The following is a 25,125-nucleotide window of genomic DNA, read 5'->3' on the forward strand; positions in this document are numbered from 1 at the left end:
TAAACACAGTCGCCTACGGAAACTCTTGACTTTTTAAAGCAATTCACATCGTGAAAATCCTACTAAAGTTAAGGTTTTTCCTTATACTTTCGGTAGTTTTGTGTGTCAGTTCTTAAATTCGAAAACCAGTCTTGTAGTTTTATTTGCAAAGTTTTGCTATTCCGCTCGGGCACCGGGATCTATTTTAAAACTATTCGAACTAGCGTCGTTTTAAATTTAGAAAGTTCGTCTTTAAAAACTTCAACACGCCTTTTTCGAATTGACTAATTGAAAATTCAGGAAAACCACTATTTCACAATATATCCGAAGAAGTGACTGAAACGGATCAACAGAGAACTTCAACAACATTTCGATGAGCCATGGCTAACTACTAAATTCAGTGGTGACTTTATGGATCGCGTGCTGATCGGCAATTTCGCGAGAGCTTCGGATCGCTGAGTTTCATGAAACCGTTCCCGAGAAAGTTTCAGCGGGACTGAAACGGCCTGAAATGCCTGAAAATCGCTATTGAAAACAGTGTCAGATGCAGGAACACATGCGCGTCCTGCAAAAATTAACAGGTGCCGCGTTATTAGTTCATAGGTTTCCATCGTTTACCTTTTTTATTCGAAACGAAGAGTGAGAATAATTAGTAGGTAATTTTACTTCCCTTCCTAAATGAACCATAATTTATCACTGAATATTTCAGTGGAATGCCAGTTAACGTTGCAAAGTGGGTGTGAGGTTTCGTGCACTTGGAATGGACACACCTTGACAGCTATGGAAAGTTAAATAGAAACAGTAATTTTCATTTAGTTCATATTGAACTAGATAAATGAACTCATCAAAACTGCTAATCGATAAACTGGCATTTTGTCAAATCGGGAAAGCTGCACATTTGTGGGATGCTCAATATTTTCGGGAACGTTTGCAGAAATTCTCATCTGGAATGTCGTGTATCTTTAGCAGCTCAATTAAATTTAACAAAGAAATGTCTGTAAAGAGTCTAAGTTGTTGTGAGTTGTTTCAGTTCGAATGATCAACTGGTGAACTTATCAATACTTCAGAACATTGGAAGGGAAATTCGCAAATTCGAAAAGCTATTAGATGGATTTTAATTGGCTAGACGCTACATACATATGTACAGAACAGAATGTACAGTATGAAACTTCAAATTTTGTTTCCGGTGATAACGAGTAGTGCGGAAACCATGTAAAATACCCTCTCGCTAAACAGGGTGTACAAAAATTATTATCTGACTTTCTTATTTTAAATGCAAACCCCTAATGTTTCACGAACTGTTTGTTGGGTATTTCGCCCTCAAAAATGTTTGTATTTAGAAAAGACAGGATTTCCCCACACAGTCTTTTAATACAAATTGATAAACAGTCGCAATATCTCGTAATAAGAACGAATTATGTATCAGAAGGTAATCAAGAACTATCACCTAAGGGGTATCCTGCGACACACTTACTCTCAAGCTGAGTCGATACAATTTTGTGCTCTTTGTAAAATCTTGTATCATTCATAGTTTTTGCGCAAAAAAATGTCTGTTTTCTTGCCACTTAACAATGTTAGACATTAATAGCAAATATGCGCTGCGTAAACGCGTTCGCTTTCACGCAAGTTGTCTTCCCAAAACCCAAACACTTTTTTTTTGAGAGATTGATTGACAATTAATTTAAGCCTCGTATCACGATATTTGCAGTTAATATCTAACATTGTTAAGTGAAAAGAAAACAGAGTTTTTTTTCGCACAAACTATGAATGCTGCAAAATTTTACAAAGAACACAAATTTGTGAATAAATGGTTAGTGCATCAACCCAAAAAAAAATTTGTTGATTTCATCGACCAAATAAAAAGTTCTGGTAGTTTCTGTACCACGACACTCTAGAATTCACCACTTGTCCAAAACGGATAAACTCGATTGTTTAATCAAAAGATGAGTCTTATATACGAACAAATTCACAGCGAGTTTCACTAAAATACATCGTACCATTCTCCCGATATTTCACAAAAGATAATTTTTTTAAGAACTTTAACCAGCAATAATAGCAGACGAGCCAGACATTTTTTGATAATAAATTTTAAATTAACAACCCAAATTTGGTAGGTAGTTAGCTGAAAGCCTAAGCTGACTACTCAGATGACACTAACATATCTATGTTGTAACATACGAGTGCATACAACATATAAAAAGAGGCGGAAATCAGTTTTTTTAAATGGCACCTACTAACTTTTTTGGTCCTGTTTAGTTTGGTTTCTTATTATTTAATCACAGCAAAAAAAATTGTTTTTTTTGCATCGGAATCAAGAAAAAAGTGTTTTGATAAAAGCGTTCAATGAAATCAAAGTTTATATACTTATAATGGACCAACTGCTGATTGAAGAGGAACACCAAATTTACGGGTGTTCTATGTCGAGCACTGAAGATTTCAAGTTAAAATACCACAAAAGTAGCTAAACATTAAGAAATATCAAGCCCCAAAAAAGTCGATATCTAAATTTAGAAGAAAATGTAGTATGAAATTAAATTATAAAGGTTGAATAACCTAGTAAAAAATGTTCTTTTCGAAAATGGAACAAATCCCTATTGAGAACGCAAGACCTCTTTAATTTACAATGTAATTCACAGAAGAAAACACCAATAAATGTAACAATTTATCTTCCAAGATAATAGGAAGTGTAAGTCGCACAAAAACGACACTTGTTTTACATCTTTGCCGTTACGTTCCTATTAAAACCAGAAATTGAAATAACGCAATACAGAATCCAGATATTTTCTCGCCGTTCCTCGTCGCATATATATTACATGTACCAATATAATAAAATACATCTGACACAGGAAAAATGTAAAGCCAAACTCACCGAAAGCTGCATCGTGTCACCTGGAAACAGAAAAAAAGGTGTTTGTGTACAGGAAATAATTATAAGCTGAGGAATATCTCTCAATTTGATCTAAAAAAAACCTCCGCCAGTTTAAGATAAGTCTTTTGAAAAATGCCAAATTTTTTTCGGGCACCCTGTATATTAGAGATCTGTCTTACCAAGTTTCTACATGCTGGGGCCCCATCATGAACCATTTCCGCATAGGCTGTGACTCACTTTCAGCAAAAGTTCCCTTTAGGTAAACCCATCAACACACTTATTTTTCAGCACCAAAATGCCACTAATTTGATAATAGGTATCGCTTGTTCCCGATTAAAAATGACCACTATTAGCAAGACACCCAAAGAAACTGGCAATCTGTTCCGTTCCTCGCATGTATTACATCAAATATTTAAGAGTTAAAAAAAAAATCTGGCGTTTTGTACAGTACAGTAATATTTTGCTTGATTGCCCGCTATTGTTTTGATCGTCTGAATGATTAACATTTTTTTGAGCAGGTTGTATGTAGCTGTAAAAAAAATCCGACAATATAAACAGGAAAAAATAAACAACTCAGATCAGGCGCGCAATAGGCTATTTATGCTGAATGAAAACCGGATTTTTCTGGAAGGTGGTAAATTTTTGGACAATCCTGAACCTTTCACGTTTTTACGTTTTTTTCGACTCATACATGAAGCGTCGGTTTTAGGGGAGTTTTGTACTTTAAAACGTTTTTTAATTTATTTTTCATACCACTTTTTAAATACGTTAGTTTAACTAAAGCCATTATGTCATCTTCTCTATTTAGAACGATTTTCTAAAAAAATATACCGGGTGCAATCTAATTCATCGTACCGTTCTTCCGATATTTCAAAAAACGACTTTTTTAGAGCTTTCACTATCAATAACAGGGGAGTCAAGCACTTTTCCTTAATAAAAGTTTGGCCTGAACCGTGCATGAGAAGTTTTTCAGCTGACAGTTGTCTTAGAAAATTCAAATTTTGTAAAATACATCTAACCCTCCAGCTCTACAGGGTATATGAAAAATATAATGTAACTTAATTGTAAACTCCTAATTTTTTAGCATGATTGTACGGGCCTTCTAATTTCTAGTTTGAGCCGCCCTAGCTTTTCGATATTTGTCAATTATTTAAGAAAAAAGTGTCATTACGGATTTTTTACGGAACATGCCATATGAAATTAACGGTATTAAAGTCAAAACCCAAATTTCGTGAGTAGCTAAAAGTCCCAGCTAACTCCCCATATGACTTTAACGTGTCCATTTTGCAGCCCATGCAGCTTACAAAGATTGATATAAAGATCAAAATCAGTTTTTTCTAAGTGGCATCTACAAGCTTTTTTGGACCTTCTTCCGTGATGCCTCATGTGACTTACCTTGGATATACATATTGAATTTCTAAGTCTGACTTTCATTTAGCCAAATTTATTTCAACTGTAAAACAATAACTACTTTTTTTTTTCAAACTAACTAATTTTTTCAATATTTTTCACGTACTCCAAGTGAGCCCCTGTAACCCCTTAAAAGGAATGACACCAATTTTGAACCAGCCCTGTTTATAGTTATTTCAGAGATTCCACTTTAAATTTCAAGTTACTCTTTATTTTTTTACCGCAAAAAGGCTGTGCTTTTCTGAAATTTCCCGGTTTTCCGAAAATAGGAAAGGACCGAAAGAAATGCTTCTGTGATTTTTTCTGTAACCTAAATTTACCTAAACATAAAACATAGTGGGAATTGGAAAAAATTACTTTTAGTACATAAAGCTTACCTTAGACATTAAGGACAAAAACAAAAATATAATCAAGTGGATTGGTGAGATAAACTAATGCAAACCGGGACTCACTAATGATGGTAAACTAATGCAGGAATTGCAGGCCCCTCACAGAACCCAAACAGGTCAACATCCATGTCTACTAGATCGGTAAAACACTGATAGTTGCATTATTTAAATAAAGTTATGACTTAAAAAGCTATTATAGTTAAAAGTGGTCGCTTTCAGATTTTCATACGAATTTCCATTTAGTTTAGTACATAGTCGAATTTAATTGTTATCAGCATTTCATCAAACATACTTTACGCATAGTAGTGAGTGAATTAAATTGAGGAAAAATCGGGACACCCTATACATAAAACAAACAGCATTCGTTAGTAAAAACTTGGTAACTATGTATGCTGATGGATCAGCTATAAATAAAACTAAAACATGTTTGTTAAAAAAATATATAAGATTTATATTACTGTCCTACAATTGCATATGTGGGAAATTAATAAAATATATTTCATTACAATCTAAGTGGTAAATAGTGTCATACTATAAAATGACCACAGACCAAACCTTTATCTGAGTTACCTTACTTATTATTCACATGCGATGCATTTTAACCCAAATAACTCTTTTAGCTCAGAAGGTTTGTACTGATTAGATGCAGTTACTGCAGCATCCAAAGCTACGTTAATTGTATAATTTCATCACAAATTTGCTTATCCAATACATCTGTAGTAAGTTAAAATGCGCTTTATTAATCAACTTCCAATTTTCGAAAGTTTCCAGTAATGCCGCATAGCGAATCCTTTTCAGCTCCGCACGAAACTCCCTGCCTCCTCAAAGCCGAAACTGCTCCCTCTTTTTCTCTGCGGCTAAATAATTCCTCATTTACAGCCATTTCATCGTGGGACATTAAAATGGGATGGGATTGCCTAAGTTCCTCTTTCCACAGTTCTGAAGGAATGAAAAATTAGAACAGGAAAGAAGTCGGAGTGGATAATTAACTATTGGTAATGTGATTTACGAATGGGGCGTTTCTGGTGCATTAAAAAGGCCCTTCATTTATTAAATTTACGTACGTATTATAATTTGGAAGTGAACCAGCGGAAAGCTTGACGAAAAATTATCTCTGCTTATAAAGTGAACACTTTAGTAAAAGTGGTTAAAGAAAATAGAAAATTTCTGAATGCGAAATTAAGTAACGCAAATCCTCGCTAGAATTGAACTCAATTAAGACAGGACCTGAGACACTGAGGTTAATAGCTAGAATATGCATAATAAAGTGGAAAGCTGGAAAATAATACTCCTATCGCACAGTACTGATCGCACAATAAATCTAAATGAGGTGCAAGATTATTGAAGGAATAATAAAGTTAACTAGACCGCCGCATACATAATACATTAACGATTGTTTTATTTCTAGCGTGCTATAAAAAGTCTTAGGCCATATAAATGGAATTCTCTGCGCATTAAAATACATTCTGGTATCTAAATCTGATATGCAGATTGCCTGGACTTGGCCCTTCTTTATGTACTGAAGGAAATCGCAGTCCCTTTTTAAACATTTACGTGATGACAAACATCTAGGAGAACAGTGATAAATTATGCGGCGGTTTTAAAAGAAACAAACTGGAAGTGATAAAAATTGTTTTCATTATTGAAGTTGAAGAGTCCAGTAATTTGTTTAGAGCGTTAAAGAGGCGTGAACGTTCTGGGCGCTATTTCACATGCATTTTTCAAATACCTGATAGTATGAGTATGAAATTAGGCAAGAGTGAGCAAGGAGGAACAATATATCCCCAAGGAGTTTCATTTATTAAAATATTGAACAAAAGCTAATCCTGAAAAACTTTGGAGATGCGTTAACCGTAATTAAATTGCGTCTACATGATAAAGTCTGACCAGATTTATTTAAAGCTCCTACTTCAAACTTACCAATCATTTCCGACATTGGCATAGTTCCACCATATTCTTTCGGTAAAATATGCTTCTCCACGTGTCCGGCATCCAGCACCTCATTTATGTTTGAGTAAAGCCTCACTCTGCTCTTGATTTTATCGGAAATTAAAGTCATGCCCCAGTCAAGCGCAAATTTCATGGATGGATGTATATTGAATCCATGGACTTCTTTGTGTCTCATTGGCAAAGTTTTCTTAAGTGACAATGGGAAATAAATTTGTAGTATAAAACAGATTACATAAATATCGGTTGACGAATGAACACTATTTAGGAGAAAGGAAAAACTTCATAAGTAGTTTCACGAATTATTATGGAAGATGAAAATTAGTGACTGAGTGTGACTGATAGGTATGTTATGCAATTTTGGAGCCAGTGAAGACATTCTAGCAAAGTACATGTTAGTAAAGAGCATTTGATTTTAAAAAATATATAGGATAGTACATATTACTTAAAAAAGTGTTTAATATAATTATTGGGCTTCTTAAAAACACGTTTCATTAGAACAATATTTTGAAATTTTGCATGAAAAATAAGCAAGTAGATATGCAATTTTGCATATAGATAACTAATATAAATGGCTCTCGTTTCAGCTCCAAATTTTGCCTCCAATTGTTTGCTATATGCGGAATGTTTTTTCAGAGTACTTTGCGTTTATTCAATTCAATTAAGTAAGAATAGAATAATAAAAAATGGTTCAATGTTGTTAAAATTGTCAGATGTTCTGAAAATAGGAGCGAAATCAGTGTAGAGAAAAATATCAATTCGCTTATGCTATAAAAAATGTAGAAATTAAGGGACGATTCGATGCGTTACGAAAGAAGAAGCATGGGCGATAAATGTGAAGTGTTGAGTCAAATTGCGCTTGGTTATTTGGAATGATTGTGATTCATTACAGCAAGAAATAATCTCTGCAACTTTTTGCAGCAAAAAATAATCCAAACTTTCGATATTAACAGCTTAACAGGTGACATTAAGCTTAGTAGCACTTTCCAATTCGTACATCAAATTATATAAATTAAACATTTGGAAGCCAATGGATCAGAACGAACCGAGAGGCAGTTAATCGGTCTGCTCGTTCCCTCAATTTAATTCCATTTAAACTTTTTATGAGTCTTTGGTACGGAAAACTTAATGGCTTTTTCCAATGACTGCCAAAATTTTACGAACAGGATTCCAAGCATTAGGCAAACCACAAAAATGCTGGAATATCAGTTTTTAAACAAAGTTCAACGAAAATAGTTTGCGCACGTTATAAAAGGCAAAAGTGAAAATATTTTGGTAGTTTTTTTAATTGTAGTAGACTTTTTAAATTATCAAACAAATTTTCGGATGATTAGTTATGATCCCTAAATGTTGACCAAAAAATAACAAGTATTAAGTAGCTTTTCAAAAATTAAATAAAAGTAATACCCAAATGCTCTGTTTCATACCTCCCCATTCTTTACAATGCGAACAGCTTCTCTAATAGTGAAAAGCGTCAAGTAAGCAAATCCCACACCCGATCCATCAGCAAAGTGAACAAATCCCCGCACTTGATTTTCCTCATCCTCCATCAAAGTTTCATAGACAATTCCGTGAATTCTGCACATATCTCCGTTGGTGAATTTGTTCAAATCAAAAACACCTAGAAATGAGGTTTAGCGTAATTGAATCCTACACTTAGTGCACTGTTAGAAGGGAAAACTGAAATATTTACCGGGTCGAGCTACAATTACTCTTCTTCCTTGACTGTCCCGCTTAGGACACGCAAACATGTATCCAAGATTGGTTAGTTCCTCCATCATAGGAATAGTAATATCCAGGCAGTTGAACGCAACTCCGAAACATTGTCGCAGAAGAATATATCTTTCAAGTGCTTCTTTGGCCTGTTCAACGCTGAATTTTTTAAATCGCAGGAATCTCAGCAAAAAGCGGGCATCTAAATGCAAAAGTGATATAGAAAACTGATTTGGCGGCAGAATCTTGAGATGGAAATTGGTCATACAAATTCGTATGCCAAGAAAACATTTATTGTATTATGAACGAAAACTACTTGAATTTTAGTATCTTGCTTAAACATCAGTACTTTAACTTACTTATAACTCTTTAGTGCTTCACTTTTAATATAACTTATTTCCTTCCTAAATGCGATTATAAATTCTTGATACAAAAAGTGTATCAGGAAAAAATGAAGTTTCAAATGATACTGGCTTTAATGCAGTGCCAGTTGTATGTGGTTAGTAAGCTTATTTGAAATAAAATATTGAAGTAACTTCATTTGAAATAAATTAAAATACACAAGCACAACTAAAGATTTTTATAGTTTCATGTTCACTAAATTAGAACTTATTTGGTGAATTTGCTTTTAAAAATTTGGTTTTTAGCACAATAAAATTTAAATAGATTAAATGAAGCAATACATTGAGGGTGAACTTTAGAAGAGGGTGGCCTCAAAAGTAGTCAATATTTGGATTGTGTCGAGTCTACTTCATCCATATATGGAATTTGGAAAGTGTCTCAAATATTTCCGCATATGGATTATATGACTATTGTTGATCACCAACAACTCAATTATAACCAACTGCTGGTGAAAAGTTTGCAATGAAGCGCTATTTTTTATTATTCAATTCATTCATTCACTTCAAGCTTGAGGAGTACCTAGTCGGCAATTTTTTATTCTTGGATTTTGCTTTATCCAATCTCTCATTGATTCTAAAGCAGAATCTCTGGTCTGATCATTTTCTCGCAGCTCAAACATCGCTAGTTCTTGAGCCTCTTTTGTCAAAGGACACACATAAACATCTGGCTGAGTTACCCATTTTCTGTTCGACATACTGACTTTGGTTCCTTCAGCACCTCAAGAATATCTAAAAAGTAATTTGTTTTGTAAATTTTAAAAAGTATCATTTTTATTACTGTTTAGTTCGCAATTGTTTAATGTCTCCTAATGCAATTAAACAAACTCGAAGAAACGAATTTATTACATCTCTCTATGATTGCGAATTCCTTTTACTTTCTCATTTCACTTTTAATTCATTAAAATAAGAATTGCCGTATTTAAATGTGCATGCTCGTAGTGACATTTGCCTTGAACTTGATTTACCGGAAAGAGGAAATCATACACACCGACTACTAATGATATTCTGGCATGTCTTGTTCGGAATTGAAACTTTCAGCCATTGATTCAATATTTAAATACGTAGTTGAGAGCGAAGAAGTAAAACAGAAATAACTAAAGTGCCTAAATAAAAAGCGTGCAATAATTCATGCTGATAATTAAGCAGTTAAAAAGTTCGCAATATAAAATGTGAAACATTGGTAACTAGTCCTGTTATTTAAGATATTTCAAATATAACAGTGATGTATTAGCAACTTAATAAATGCTTAACAATTTGCTACCATTAATAGATAAATGTGTACATTTTTTAGAATACAAAGAAATTCAACTAAAATATTTAGTTAATAATTTCATTGTGAAAATCAATCGAATGACGGTAAAATATGTTTTTGAAACTTTTATGTTTATAAAAATGTATACAATCGATATTTTGGGATAAAAATATACTCAATTTTATTCTACGAAAAACCTTTAATTGAAAAATCTTGTTAATACGCAAATTGTCGACACACGAAGAACTTACATGGTATTTATCAGATTCTTAATACTCAACTTGAAAAAAAATTGAATACGCACGTTAGTTAAATATTATATAAATTGCATCAACATCATTTTAATGTGATGTCGAATTTAGGAAAATTAATTTTAAAGAAGCTTGAATAGAACAAACAAATACGGAAGTTTTTAGAGTCAAACTTGTTAAAATTTATTTCATAAGAGTGATGTGCTTATACATATTTAATTTTCCAGATAATTTTTTGTATAACAACAGTTATATCTTGATGTTCTTGTCGATTATTAAAAGTGGCGGCGTTAAATATAAGTATGAATTAACAGTTATAAATAAAAAATTCATAAAAAAATCTAAATATAAATCGATATTGAAGTGAAGAACATTATAATATCAGAACAAAGAATTTGAAGATATGGAATTCATCAAATTCAATTTTGGCAATTCATGCACTAATATGCACGTGCAACATAATTACTTAAAAAAGCAAAATTTATCTTCGGATGCTACGAATCAATGTTCAAAAATTAACTGTTTAAAAGGAAAAGTATAAAAATTTTGATGATGCGAAGTTCGATATCCAGACCTCACTGCTATTGACTTGTAACGAAGCAAATGCAGAGATGAAATATTGTAATTTTGAAATTAAGACATTGAACAAGTTTCAAACATATTTTTAATTCAGCAAAATCAAAATGTATAATACTTGCTTGACCCTCAAATAAAACGTTTCTCATTTTGAGAGTGCTTTGATTGATATTTCAAAATGAGTCCTTTTTTKGAATTAATAACTTTATACAGTTTCATATGATTGAATTAGCAGATGTAGACAACATACAARGTGTTTCTTGCCCTCAGCTACCAATAGATCAGTCTTAAATCTCAYATTGAATCACTTGRAGTGCRGAAAAAAAATTWAAAGCTTATCAAAGCTACYGTTTCCTGAACTGAATACATTCAGCGAAAATACAATCAACCGCGAAATACCCCAATGATTAACTTTTACATAACATCTAATTTCATCAACGATTTRCATACTTCGATCAATGTATGCATTTCCAGTACAAGATTAATTTACTGGTACCTACTAACCCACTAAAAGGTGTTCCACCATCAAAGTGGAACGTGCAGACCAACGTACAGCTGACCCAGTGATCGATTATACAACATGTTACGTTTTGTCGTTACGGCGAAAACTTTCACTAGTATATTCATTAAATTACACGTCTTTTGTCTGTCGCGTTTATGAAGCTCCCAGATGAATCATGTATTCTTAATATTTACACATCCACGTAAGAGATTTTATTTTTGCAAAATCAAAGATGCCAAGTGTGGTAGATGGATGTTACATTAAATGAACCCATCATGTGAAGACGAAAAAGCAATATTATGTTACTAAAGGTTCGAAATATTATAATTATTTTCAAGCAGTTTTTAAATGAATACTAATACACGTAAAAATGAAAAAAAATAGTTATAGAAAATCGATATGCCCTTGAGTGGCTTCGGCATAAAACATATAACAATTTCTTAATTATGAACAATTAAGTAAAATCAAGCTTAAAAATCTTTGCAAATTTATCAACAGTCACTTTCTCGGGTAGTTTCTGGTCTCCCTAATAAAAGTAGTTAATAAATATAAAAATAATTTAGTACTTTCTATGTAAACTTATCGGCTTTAAACGATCGTCTGCACATCTTCTTGAATATCAATATCTAAATGAACGCCGAACTGTTTACAAGGCAGGAAAAAAATCAGTCTACTTCCACGTCAATTATTGTTAATAAAATTCCGTTTAATTTCCACATTAGTTGTTCCAATAAAATATTTTTACTGGTACCAGACGCAGTTATATTGCATAATTATACACTGTGGAGAATGCAAGCTAAACATCCAATAGAATTTGTTCGGATCTCATAATGTTTATAACTAAACCTGCGAGAGGAAATTGCTATAAATTGAAACTGGTGCATTGTGCGCTTTAAATAGTTAATGTAACCGTGAAACTGAAACTAGTTTTGTCATTTGTTAATCGATCTTTACTGCATTTGTTGACCACAGACAATTATAATCCAGCAGTTCTTATTACAGAATAGTATGCGTAATTCAAGTTGTAGAATGTTCAACTAAATATTAATACAGCGTATCTGAAACTGGTGTTATCAAACATGAAATAAAAGGCTATTTGGGCAAACCGACATGCCCAAAAATAGGTGGTAATGCTGAGGAATGTTTTATACTGAACATTTAAAACATGTCCATATCGGAAGCAAATTCAATTTGAAATTTAAAAAACTACATTTGCGCTTTTGAAATTTAGTCGATTAGAGTCAAAAAATATAAAATGATCTACTAGTTACTAGTTTCCGCAATGAGACATACTGTTAATTAATTTGCAAAGTTAACATTTGCGCTCATAACTTTTCAGCACGAGCATCAAAACAATGCTTATACATTATTTTTACAAAATACAAAATATCTTTTGATTGGGCAAAATGTGAATCAAATAGCCTTCCTTCTATTCCTGAATAAAAATTATAACATTGTAAAGGTTTGCAGCTTCAACAGTATAACTAAAACCACAAACTTATTTAAAATCAACTTTTCAGTTACAAGTAGAGAAAAGTTAATTTAAATTAGTTATATTCAATCTTAATTGAACATAATCAATGTAAATTTAATAAAATATATACAAAAGCCTAAAGTTTATTTTACCTTCAAAGCTCCTCTATAGAGACCAACCTGAAAAATCCTTCTTTTCCTAAACTCCAATTAGTTCACAAATACTGTTATTGTAAGTAAATTTTGGTTAAATATACTTTTCCAGCAAATTTCAGTTTCGGACTAACCCGGCAAGCTCTGAGAGTCCACTTTTAGTCATTCGGGGACCGCTTTGGAAAAAGCGTTCCCCCCGAAATTTCATCTTTGCCGCTAATTTCTTCGTCCTTGTTTAGTTCAGCTGTTGATACTTTTCCTTTCTGTGTTATGCATCTCACTCTCCTATAAGGCTGTCGATTCTTGCAGACATTTGCGGTTTACATGTATTATTATGTATATGGGACGTACTACTCTTACCCAGAAGATTTTTTAATAAATTTAATGAGCAATATTAGAACGAAATAAATTCAAACGAACTGTTTGCGTTTTGCATTAATTAGAACTGATTATCAATCAGTATAATGGTTAACTGGTTATAAATCAGCTGAATACACATAGCTACATAAACTGATGTAAGGAATTGCAGTACAGAAAACGTAATTACATGCTCAAATTGGCGTTTAATATAAAATAATACTAACAGGAAATAAAATTATATTTAGTGTTTTACAATTCGAGTCGCATTAGATTAGAGATTAACTCTAAATATACCATTTATTCGAATAATGCAATATTAATAATAACAGAAATAATGCGAGATAAACACATGTATTATAAATCATATTTCGGGAATAATTTTATTTGTTATAATCAGTTTTCAGTTTCTAATATTACAACTTTCTGAAAAACATAGTAAACAAAATCAATAAGCAGCTTATTATGTATCTGACTATCACCTATCTGACTGAGAGATTTTCTAAACGAATTCAATCAGTTCTTTCTTAGCTAAATTTCAACGCGGAAACATAAAGAATGCTAAAGAAAACTCTAAAAACAAGTAAATCCGTTTATGATGATTGTTGAATAAATATTATTGTTACCTTAATTTTGTCTTTAGACAAATTTTATTTTAATTTAAGTGATTGAAATGTTCAGCAGTGTGACAGGACAGGTTTTACTAAGACTAAGACAGGTTTTATACACATCCATACTTTTTATATAAGAGATCAATTACAAATATTTGCTGTCGCCAAGTAGCTCCCGCTTCGAAGATACAGCCCCTGAACTTCACCCTGTTAAATAGGTTTCCGTTCATTTCTCATTACCAATTTTTGGAAGAAAAAAAGTAAAATAATAATGTTATGAACGGTTAAATATAACTAGTAAAAGCGAAATTTATGTTTAGTTTAAACAAACCAGCTACCTACAGTTAATATCGAGAAGCAGTCGAGCAAGTTTAGTAATATTTTACAGCAAAAAAAATGTTCCTAACAATAAGCGCTTCAGAGACAAAACACATTTAATTATATCCATTCATTCATATCAATGACAGAATTCATAAATTTATGTTTTCAAATCAAAGAATAATCTTTTCCATAGAACATTAAGTGTGCATCCAAAGTTTTATTTTTATTTTAAAAGCAAATACGGCTAAGGAAAGTACCTCAAAGGGGTCGACTTTCCAGTTCCACAGGACATAAAACCCCAGTCTACTTAACTTAATAATTATCGAACAAAAAGTTTTGGAAAACAAAAAATCCAGTGATAAATGTCCAGAAGGAGAGTCATTTCATATTTTTTAAGGGTCTGTGACCAAAATGGATATATGCCTTGAACACATAAATATATTTTGCGATAATTCAATTCAAGGAAAATCGATTAATTTTTCAGAATTTTTTTGCAATATTTATTTAGGAAATAATTTAGTAATTATAATAGTGGTATTAGTAATAATTAATGGATATATTATGTTATAGATTTTCAGCAATAAAAATGATTAATTTAATCAATTATCACACCATTTTAAAATTTCCTAAAAATATACAAAGAGATTATGGAATTTTTCTTCTAAATAAATAAGAGGGGTACCTTTTTCACTGTAACTAAGCAGAATTTTGCTACATATTTTCTCGTTAATTAATTAACATTAATATGAAGAATCGAATATTGCACTTATGTTCTATAATTATCTTCGCTTTCGCAGCCCAAGTGCTATTAACTTCCTTTATGTACCAACATTTTAATGTAAAGCTGTGTTTATTCAGTAACTAAGACAATATTGTTAAATAATTTTTGTGTTTTATAATGGATTCAATGCTCCATAGCAAGGAGGCATTAAATCAGTAATTTATAATACCCAGGCTTGAACATCAAACTAATTAACAAAATTACTTTCATATTTTTGTTTTAATTGGCTCCGTTCAAACAGCTACTTTGAACTATTACATGAATATACAATTTTAAAGATAAATGGTTTTTAGTGTTGAAATAGCAGTAGTTTTCACCAAAATATATCACTCCAAGACTTCCGGTTTTATAAAACAACATACATTCGATGTGATTTTGGAGAAAAAGAATTATCTTGTTTAAGCATTTTATATTTTTTTATGAAATAAAAAACGTAATAAAATCTTGCGTTTCATTACCGCATACATGCATATATAAATAAAATTGAATTTTCTACGTTGTACAGAAAGATGAGTAAAATAGATCTCCTAAATCATTATTAGTAATTAATTTTTCAAAATAGAAATGTAAATTAACTCGAAGACAGTGGATGGACAAATCAATCCAGTAGTGAATTGAAACTGGAATAGAAAAACAATTCTTCGCATGCGAAACCTTTTGACCAGATATAAGCCATGGCTACAAAAGTTAACTAATTTGATATTCTTTAAATTTTATTTTCTGCAAAACTAAGAACTTTCAGCTAGGTACTTCGAATAACTGTATTTAATTTAGCTTCAAATTTAAAAAATTCAACATATTTTCAATTCTGTATAATTTAATTGAAATATTAGCTTAATATTTAGCTTCAATAGTTAACTGTGAAATTACCGTAAGACTCATTCTCGTCGATAATTTTAAATTTTAATTGTTCAGACATAATACGAAAGCGATTGATCTCTAATATGAAAATGCAAATATTGTTGATTACTGATTTTACTGAAGCACATAAAATAAAAAACTTAAACACACCGGCATTTTAAAATAAAATACATTTTTGTGCACTACTGAAAACTTTTTTGAAGAATGCGGAATTTTTTTGAAGCGACCTAAAATCCACGTTTATTAAATTTTTCTGAATTTGTTTTGGCTTACAATTTGCTAATTAATAATTAAGACTTTATCACTTAGTGAATGCGGCCCGGAGAGAACTATAAGCTTAAAAAGTAGATATACATTTTTCAACAGTTGCGCTTTAAAAGGTATAGAAAAATCCGGTTTTTGAATAATCTTTACAGCAATTACGATACTCGAAATCGGACTTAATTGTTACAAATAGTCAAATTTCAAATGCAACATTATAATTTCCAGATTAATTAATTAAACGTTATTATTTAACAGAAATTGCAGTTTAATGAACTAGGTACTTCGATTTTCGATGTAATAAGGAAACAACTATAGTATATAGGTACCCTGTATGCATTGGCAAATTAGCCAATAAGAGTTATAACATTCACATAATTGAACAAAACCGACGATTATACAACCGACTTGAATGCATGTAAATATTTAATAAGTACACACTTTTAAGGGTGTCAAAAAATCGAGTAAACAATTTATTAAAAATTGATATTTACCCAAAATGTGACTAAATATTTAATGAAAATATCGCCTTTGACTACAACGATATTAATAAGCGAGCAGAATAGATTCTTACATAAACAATAAAATCATAAATGTATTAGATAAGAGCCGAAAGGAGGTCAATATTCTTGCAACATACAACAAGTACCGTTCTTCGTTGGAAGTCCTACTGAAATAAATGTATAGGACAACGTCTGACACCAATAGCAATGATCCGATCGTTGAGCAATAAGACATTTTGGAACCTAATTTGATCTTGTTTCCTCATTAACGTGGGAATTTTAGCATTTATGTTATTTCCTCATTATTAACTTATACATAGTCAATAATAATTTGAATTCATATCGGCCATAATAATTTAATAAAGAAATCGTTCTCATTAGGTTTGGAAGGAAAATTATATGATGTAGGTATGAAATTGTTGGCGAAACTTTACATAAATATATTAAACACGACACAAAATGTTCGCTTTTTAAACGACCCACGAACAAATAGATACAAATTATGTGTCAGTCAACTACAGTGTCAAACTGAAAATATGCCGATTTAAACTATATTTTTTAGCTTCTTTTTCAAATTGTAAACAAATTTTTAATAGTTAACTATATATTCGTAAAGTGAGAATCACATAAGTCACATAATAAAATTTGAAGGTAAACTTGTGTTTTTTGGTTTTTCTCGAGTTCAACCATATGATAACTAAGTCTTCTTTCTAGTAGTAGTTCTCGAAATAATTACACCAATTATATTTTTTTATTTAAAATTACCACTTAGCTAAAGGGTACCAAAATAACTAACTATAATTGGAAGATACAAATTTCTCACATTGGTTTGCGAGCATCGGTTTTTGAAAAAAGTAAAAATTCTTATTGAAGGCAGTAAAAATGTTTTATTAAAATAATTAGATTTCTTAAAAATTGAACAGGAACAGCAACTAAACAAATAAGTCGTCAAAAGAGTCACGGGATGCACGACAGAAGTGATAAAACTTTATATTATTAATAGAAACCATAAAATATTGAACTTGTTTAACGCATGATGGCAATACTAATTTATAAGTTCAATTTTCTTGATAGATTAATAAGTTATAATTTCCTTTTGAATTTAAAATTGATTTATATTTTATTTACAACATTTAACATTCTTCAATAGTTGCAGTGGACTCGCTGGTATTTACGATATCATTATCCTACAAAAGTGACAATTGGTGTATGATAACTGTTCGAATCGGGACACTCGATTTTATATTGTTCGATTGCAGTTTGTTCTGGATTATTCATCATCTTTAATTGTAACTTTGATTCAAGAAATGGCATTAACTTTTGCGCTCTGTCGGAAGAAAAATCAATATTCAAAACAAATGGGATTTGTCCGCAGGTTCGAAGTATTTCTGACTGAATAGAGAATATTTTTGCAACACAGCGAGCTGAAATGGATGTTGAGAAACTAATAAGTCTTTCTGCTTCTTTTTTGAATCTTCATATAATGATGCAATTCTCCAGACTTTTTTCGTTTTGCTAATGTATCAGCAACCCAATAGTTTTTTTTTCTTTAACTGTAATGTCTTCTAACAAGGTATTTTCCATTTTTCATCCTATTTTCCAAAAGAAAATCATCCATTACTATTAACAGTTGTATAATCACTCTGATTATTATATAATTATCCTGTATAATTGTGCTTATTTGATTCATAACAACACATGACCAATTCGTACAATAAAAAAACCTCCAGTGGACGATACCCACATATGCGAAATCTGACGAAATTCTTTCAAAGGATGTCCGACCTAAGGTTCCATTTCACTTACAATGGTTCGAGCAAATTCGGACGAATGATTTCGGATCTAGTGGACCAGCCTCTATACATTCCAATGAAATTGGATCATTAGCTCCTTTTCGCACGAAAACGCATTCAAAGGAAACCGGCCCACGGACTACACACTATTATATTCACACGAACGGACCACAGTCTACACACTATGATTATAGACGACCGGGCTAATGGAACGAGATGAAACTCGCGAGCGGCTGTGTGCGAGCGAGAGAGAACTACGTAGCTACTTATTACCAGAAAAAATACTGGTTAAGCTAGAAGATTTTTGCTAACGGTATACGAGGGTCGTGTCAGCGACTTTTTTAATTTTTGAAAACAGTGGGTTTCTTCAGGTGAACGTGCACCAAAGAAAGCCAAAATGGGCATGTCGGCCAACAAGATGATGGCCACAGTTTTTTGGGATGCACGCGATGTCTTTGGCATCGATTACCTTGAAAAGGATAAAACGATCACTGGCGCGTATTATTGAGAGCTTTTTGACAAATTCGATCTTGGACTCGAAGACCTCGAGAAATTATATTATAAAAGATAAAAATTGGAAGAACGCTGGACTGAGTGTATCGAGCTGAAAGGAGATTATGGTGTTGAGAAATGAATAGTTTTGGCTAAAGGCTTTTTTTACAATATTAGTAACGCCCAAAAATCCTCTGGAAGTTCTCACGTATGGTCATTGGGCCCTTGTTACGTCGCATTCTTATTAGTCACGTTATCCTAACGAAACTAGAATAAATATTTTCCTTTATCATTTGTATCTAGCCATTAATCACACACATGCAATACGAATTCTAGGCCAATCCTAAGCGAGGATAAAGAGCAAAGACATGTTAAACATTTTGCTTCTAAACGGAAGAAAGCTGAATCGGCAGCCACTTGAATATCAGGATTAGGAAATTCTCCTTCATTACATTATGTGAATACGGGTTTCTTCAAATGTAAAAAGACAAGAATGCACGACTATTTTACTATGAAGAGATGGAAAACAAATTGATAACAACAAAAACAACGTCCGTTTGTGTAAACAGTTTATTGTTAACCAGAGCCTCTCCCAACTTACCAAATTATACATTCATCAGGAAAACAAAATATAAACACACTGCATATGGAAATATTCCACATAATTGTATAAAAAATTACTATATTGTCTACACCAAATCTAGTGGAAATATATAAAATCAGTTTCACACAATTTAGTAGACGTCCCGACAGAAACAAGCACACATCAAATTCGGAACTGACTAATGTGTACTTTGCAATTGAACAGTTAAGGCATTTCATCAAATTTCCGCAATTTACTCATACAGTATAACCATATTGAAAAACGTTTTGATTTTGAACATTTTTTCTCATTTAAAAAATATCCATTCAAATAAGCTATAGAATCGCAAGCCGTTACCAAAATATTCATATCGAAAGAGGAATTTTCCGAAAGTGTTTTACACAATAAAATTGTAATTAAATTAAAAAATAAAAGCACACTGCTCTGTGGATTTTATTTACTTAATGGTCCCATCTCCGGTAAAGTATGCTCTGCAAAAAAAGTATTTTCAAGTAAGTACGTTTAGGAGAAAGAAAACATTTCAGCTCAACTTAGTCAATAATGCAGAATATCAACTAATTCTGTTACTTACAGTTTCCAAGTCCAAACTCCTTAGCATCATCTTCGGTAATGTCACCATACTCCCAGATGTTCAAGTGAGCCTTTTTCGCTTCATCTTGAGCGGCCCTATAGTCTTCCAGCTGAAACAAAATTGATTAAATTGGTACGCAAAAGATCTGAAAGGCATAAACTTGCTATACACGTGTCCATAGATAAAAAATAAATTCAATTAAAATAGGCGAAAGATGATAGGGAAAGTTACTCACCAACTTGTTGGGCCTTTTACTTTTGATGTTCTCCACCAGCAGTAAACCTTCCGCAATGAGAGCTCTGATAATATCAGTAGTTCCGGACTCGTCTTTATGCAGAGACGCACTTTGTGGATGAGCTCCTCTGGATTCAACGTTGAGGTACAACTTAGGCACACTTATGTCTTCTCTGAAGTATTTCAAAGCTAGCAATAAAACATTTTTCATTGATTAGTTCATCCAAACTCAAGCATACAGTACATTTGAAAGAAAAGAAAGAAATTGCCAATCTGCCCAGTCATTCTTAATAACTTACCTATTTCTCTGAATTCCTCGTCTTTAGGTAAAATGACGTATGGCAAAGAATATTCAACGGCGAAAGGTTTCTCTGAAGAATAAGCAGCTGGTAAACTGGCCAAACGTGTAGTTGGGATGGTCTCTCGGTTTCCGTAATCAATGTAGTGTACGACAGCGTTGCCTGCTGCAACCTAAGAAAATATTTACCTTGGTGAGAATTTATAAGATAACTGATAAAGTCGTGAACAATCGATAAGACAAGAATAAAATTGAACAATCCCAAAGAAGACTTTACCTTTTCGACTTTAACTCGGTACCACTCGTCATCCAAAGTGAACTTGGCAGCTGCAATATCGCCCCTTTTTGGTGTATACGCACCAGGCAGAGGAGGATTTGCTTCGAATTCCTGTCTAAGTTTCGCCAGAAGGGCGACAGCCTTAGGGCCATCAGCAAACTTTTGAGCGAAGAACGTACCCTCAGCGGAAACTTCCGTAACAACCACTTCTTCGTAGTTGACTTTTCGATCTACATGCTAATAAAAAAAATATATTTTCGAACATTTTTTTCTTCATACGCAATGGGATGTCTGTTTTACATCATTTTATTTAAACTGATCAGAACCACTCTGGATCACCAATTTTTCTTACTTGTTTTAATGGATTAGTTTGGAAAATTCTTCAACAGAAAATTTATTTAAGCAAATATTTTACAAGATTATTGAATACTAACTTCTCATATTTCCAAAGCAACACATTGACCTTCTTAATTTAGCTGAACGTAGGTTCACACTTACCCGCTCTTCTTCTACATGCTTCTCTTTGGGCTCTTCTTCGACGTAATTCTTCCAGCGTCTCAATTTCTGACTCTTTGCGCTGTCTTCGGCTTGTTTCAGCTAAATGGGTTGAACATTTTTTTAGTTGCATTCAATCCAGACAAACAATGAGTGAAGTAGTTCTTACCAGGGAAGCATACGCTGATTTTTCGCCGGTGAAATGAACTGAAGCAAAGCCAGCTCTCACCAGCTCAACAGACATGTTTAAGTTATCAACCCAGAGCCATCCAATGAAATTTCCTGCTTTGTCGTGGGTGTCGACCTTGATTGTCACTTCCCTCTGGAGGCATTTTTCTTTCGTGAACAAAAGAGCCTCATCTCCGAACTCTTCACCTTCGGATGCCGGAAGATTGCCAGTGGCTGGTCGCGTTGCTCTAGGGCAACTAATTCCGCCTAAAAAAAACACGAAAAAATATAATATTGTTTTAGTTTCACTTTTGTAAAAACTACTCACCCAATAAAAATGTGGCCAAACTGTTCGATTTGGGAATATACACCCGGAATCTCGAGCCGCTGGCTACGAATTCAACTATAGCGTCAATTGTTTGAACTCTCTGGAAGGCAGACAGCTCCAATTTTGCTCGTGCGGCGTCCTACAATTCATAAAAAAATACATTCATTGCAGACTTTCGGCAATATTCAAATAAACTTAAGCTGCAAAATTAAACTTGCACATTGCCACACCAACAATTTGGCAAACAATACTTACGATTTCGGTTACCCTCAAAGGAGCACTATCTTTCTTGGAATGAACTCCTAGTTGAGATTTTTCAGCTTTAGATTCAGCCTTGAGCAGTTCGTCATAACGAGTGCTTCTTTGTTCATCGTCTGGTCTATATCTGACGACTGTTGCCAAACCTTTAGACACAAGGGCTTCCGCAATGTTCCTAAAAAAAATTAAGCACTTAGTCTTCGATAAAATACAGAGTGATTCAAAAAAGAAATCATTTTAGTGGGATTCTTTTGGAAAGTACGGACAATGTGCGGATCAAAAACGTTGAGCTTATTTCTCGAAGTATCAACTCTTGAAGATGCTACGCTTAATGAAAAAAAAGTCATTTGTAGGTGCAAATAAAAAACATTGAAAAATTATTTGCTCTGTACTCTCTAAATAATCGCAGGCAGACAACAACTGCAGGGGAATGGAATGACGCCAATTTTGAACCATCCTATATAATACAATACTGTTTTTGGTTAAAGCTACTAAAATGTGAATACATACTTTCCACTGATTGTCACTGTAGCGCAACTCTTTTCAGGAAAAGTGTCTCTGGCCTCTTGAATGTAGTCAATGACCACATGCACTTTCTTGCCTATGAGCTTCTTTCTGAGATATTCACGGGCCTCAAACATCCACGGAATGTCGTACAAAGGCCTGAAACCTAAAGCATATTCATTGAATGGAATTGAACTGTTTTTGGACAGAAGTTCACCTTTTGGCCTTGGTGCTGGTTTTCCATCTTCTGGGGCGGCTCTGCCAGCTTCCCTTGGTGGTCTGATACTGGCCAAAAACACTTTTTTAAAGGCACCATTAGCCAACTTCAACTGAAGAGCATCGCCATTCACCACTTCAACTACAGTTGCAGTAAACTCTTTTTCTTTGCCGGTTATCTGAGGCGTTTTAGCCTGGTAGGTCTTCCATATCCGTTTATTTTCGCTTCTAGCTTTTGCTTCTGCGGCACGAAGTTGTTGAATTTCAGCGGTTGGAAGTGCAGAAATCGACCAATCAACGCATCTCGCGAAACCTTCACTCAACAACTTTTCGGCAATGTTTCCTTTCGGGTGAATAATCGAGCCACTTAAGGTGGTGTTATTAGCAGAGTTTAAAATAATCTCCACATCTTGCTGAAGAAGCCGTACCTCCACGAAATATCTAGCTTCATCAGCAAATTCGACCTTTTGTGTCGGATCAGGTTTACCTTGATCGTCAAATTTATATCCGTTGCACCTGATTCCAGTAATCATTAAAGTAACATAATGGAAATCAGGCAATAAAAATGCTCGAACTGTAGAACCATCACGCACATGCTCTATCACAGCATTAATCGGTTTGCCTCCACTTTTCTCTACGAACACTTGTAAATTGTCTATAGACCATTTAACATCCCTGACATGCTCCTGAAACAAATAATGTTATATTTAGTAGATGGGAGACACAAGAAAAACTAGGAGCATCAGAGCAACTATTAAACAGCTAGACGTAATGTACATCACGTAAAAACAAGCTATGCGAACTTACCGAAAGTGGACTGCTACTCCATTTTCCTTTGCCTGCACGCTTTGCCTCATCTTCAAGCTCTCCAAGTCGAGTGAGTTCAGCCGTAGGTCTCACTCCTTCCCTCCTCACTGACACAAGGCCCTCAGATACCAATGACTCAGTTATATTCTCAGCAGTGTTTATATCTAGAAACAAAATTATACGTCTCAGAATTAGAAATTGTATTTGTTTTTTACAATAAAAATATGGTAAAATTTACTATTTGGGAAACAAATTCAACGAAATCCTGTATGTATGTATTTTGAATTTACAGTCCCAGTGAACAAAAAATGTATGTGTTTATTAAAGCTGAACGAAACAGAAGGAACCATTAACAAAGTTATTTTAATTAAAATTTAATTCAAATATTCCAATAATAACATCTTTTTTGATCATTGAAAATCTTGACATTTAAATTTATTTTATTATTCAAATTATTTTATTGCCAAATGTAAAAACATGTACTTAAACATGTGTAGTAACAATAAATGAACGATAAAATAATTCCGTTTTAAGTTAAAATTTAAGAAAAATAAGTGGCTTGATGAAAAAACGAATGATGATCTAAATATGTTTACCTTTTCCTAAAAACACGGTACCATACTCTCTGGTAGAATTAGGAGGTTTCTCAGAGATAAAAAGGATCTCTTGTCCAACCAGTTTTTTCCTGAGAAACTCTCTAGCTTCCCATGCCCAAGGTTCATCCTTAGAGTCACCCCTATTTAAAATAAAAGATTTGCTGTTTTGAAATTGAAAAAATGTAAATAGCAAAATTAAGGTAACGAAGAATTTCTGATTTTTAATTAAATAAAAACTGTCCAATTGGATGGGTAATAACAACTAACAGTACAAGGAACGTCTTTTAGCATACGCCTGTGTAAGAACAAATGTGAACTTTACTGTTATGTAACTGAAACAACTCGATTATTACAGTCAAGTTAAGTAATACTAAAAGTGGTTCAAATTTGATTGGCGATTAGCGCCAAAGAATATGTAAAATGGTATTGGATGAAACCAATAAATCACAAGACAGACCACTACATACAGAGTAACTGAAAATTAGGGTGATGATTAAGATTGATTTAACTGTAGGTACATTTTTTGAGCAAAAATACGGCAGCCACGTACAAAATGCAAATGAAAAATAAAATAGCAAACTAAAATTTTGTGTTATTAAGCAATAACAAATATGCTCCACAAGAAGCTGTAGAAAAAAAACTTAAATAAAATGCCATTTTTGATACCCTGTATCTCGTAAAAAAAGTTTGCGGTTCTACATTTATATAAGCTTTTTGTCTTATTTTTGCTCGTATAATATGCAGTTAAAATTAAGCATCCAAATATTGGTTCACACTCTCTATTTACAATTCGCTTTAGCACAATAAATAGGTCTTAATATACATATAACATGGGGCAACCCCAATTATAAGTAAGTTAACAAGTAACAAATAC

General features: G+C 32.9%; 2 protein-coding genes across 4 annotated transcripts in view; both read right to left on the reverse strand.

Annotated features, from left to right (window-relative positions):
• Positions 1-5,073: 5,073 nt before the first annotated feature.
• Positions 5,074-13,075, reverse strand: LOC109544287 (alpha-tocopherol transfer protein-like). Its single transcript, XM_019914386.2, has 6 exons — positions 12,916-13,075; positions 9,229-9,437; positions 8,288-8,509; positions 8,022-8,215; positions 6,568-6,784; positions 5,074-5,586 (listed from the first exon to the last, which is right to left on the reverse strand). Exons 2-6 carry the CDS (start codon positions 9,401-9,403, stop codon positions 5,387-5,389), a joined length of 1,008 nt encoding a protein of 335 aa, XP_019769945.1. The 5' UTR covers positions 9,404-9,437; positions 12,916-13,075; the 3' UTR covers positions 5,074-5,386.
• A 6,376-nt stretch (positions 13,076-19,451) lies between these two features.
• LOC109544272 (staphylococcal nuclease domain-containing protein 1) overlaps positions 19,452-25,125 on the reverse strand; it is a 7,311-nt gene continuing 1,637 nt past the window's right edge. The window contains exons 3-14 of one of the 3 annotated variants that reach the window (XM_048666105.1): positions 24,252-24,391; positions 23,656-23,819; positions 22,639-23,534; positions 22,126-22,303; positions 21,871-22,009; positions 21,544-21,809; positions 21,378-21,476; positions 20,880-21,116; positions 20,604-20,775; positions 20,306-20,493; positions 20,071-20,179; positions 19,452-19,969 (exon numbers count right to left, since the gene is read on the reverse strand). In XM_048666105.1, the coding sequence (XP_048522062.1) occupies positions 19,968-19,969; positions 20,071-20,179; positions 20,306-20,493; positions 20,604-20,775; positions 20,880-21,116; positions 21,378-21,476; positions 21,544-21,809; positions 21,871-22,009; positions 22,126-22,303; positions 22,639-23,534; positions 23,656-23,819; positions 24,252-24,391 (2,590 nt within the window). In that variant the 3' untranslated portion in view covers positions 19,452-19,967. Of the gene's footprint in view, positions 19,970-20,062; positions 20,180-20,305; positions 20,494-20,603; positions 20,776-20,879; positions 21,117-21,377; positions 21,477-21,543; positions 21,810-21,870; positions 22,010-22,125; positions 22,304-22,638; positions 23,535-23,655; positions 23,820-24,251; positions 24,392-25,125 lie in introns of those variants that run through there. The other 2 variants (XM_048666106.1, XM_048666104.1) reach the window with 2 other exon arrangements.

This window comes from Dendroctonus ponderosae, unplaced genomic scaffold, assembly GCF_020466585.1.
Source record: "Dendroctonus ponderosae isolate FM_Combo_2020 unplaced genomic scaffold, Dpon_F_20191213v2 Dpon_F_20191213_4, whole genome shotgun sequence".
In the NCBI taxonomy this organism is placed as follows: Eukaryota; Metazoa; Arthropoda; class Insecta; order Coleoptera; family Curculionidae; genus Dendroctonus; species Dendroctonus ponderosae.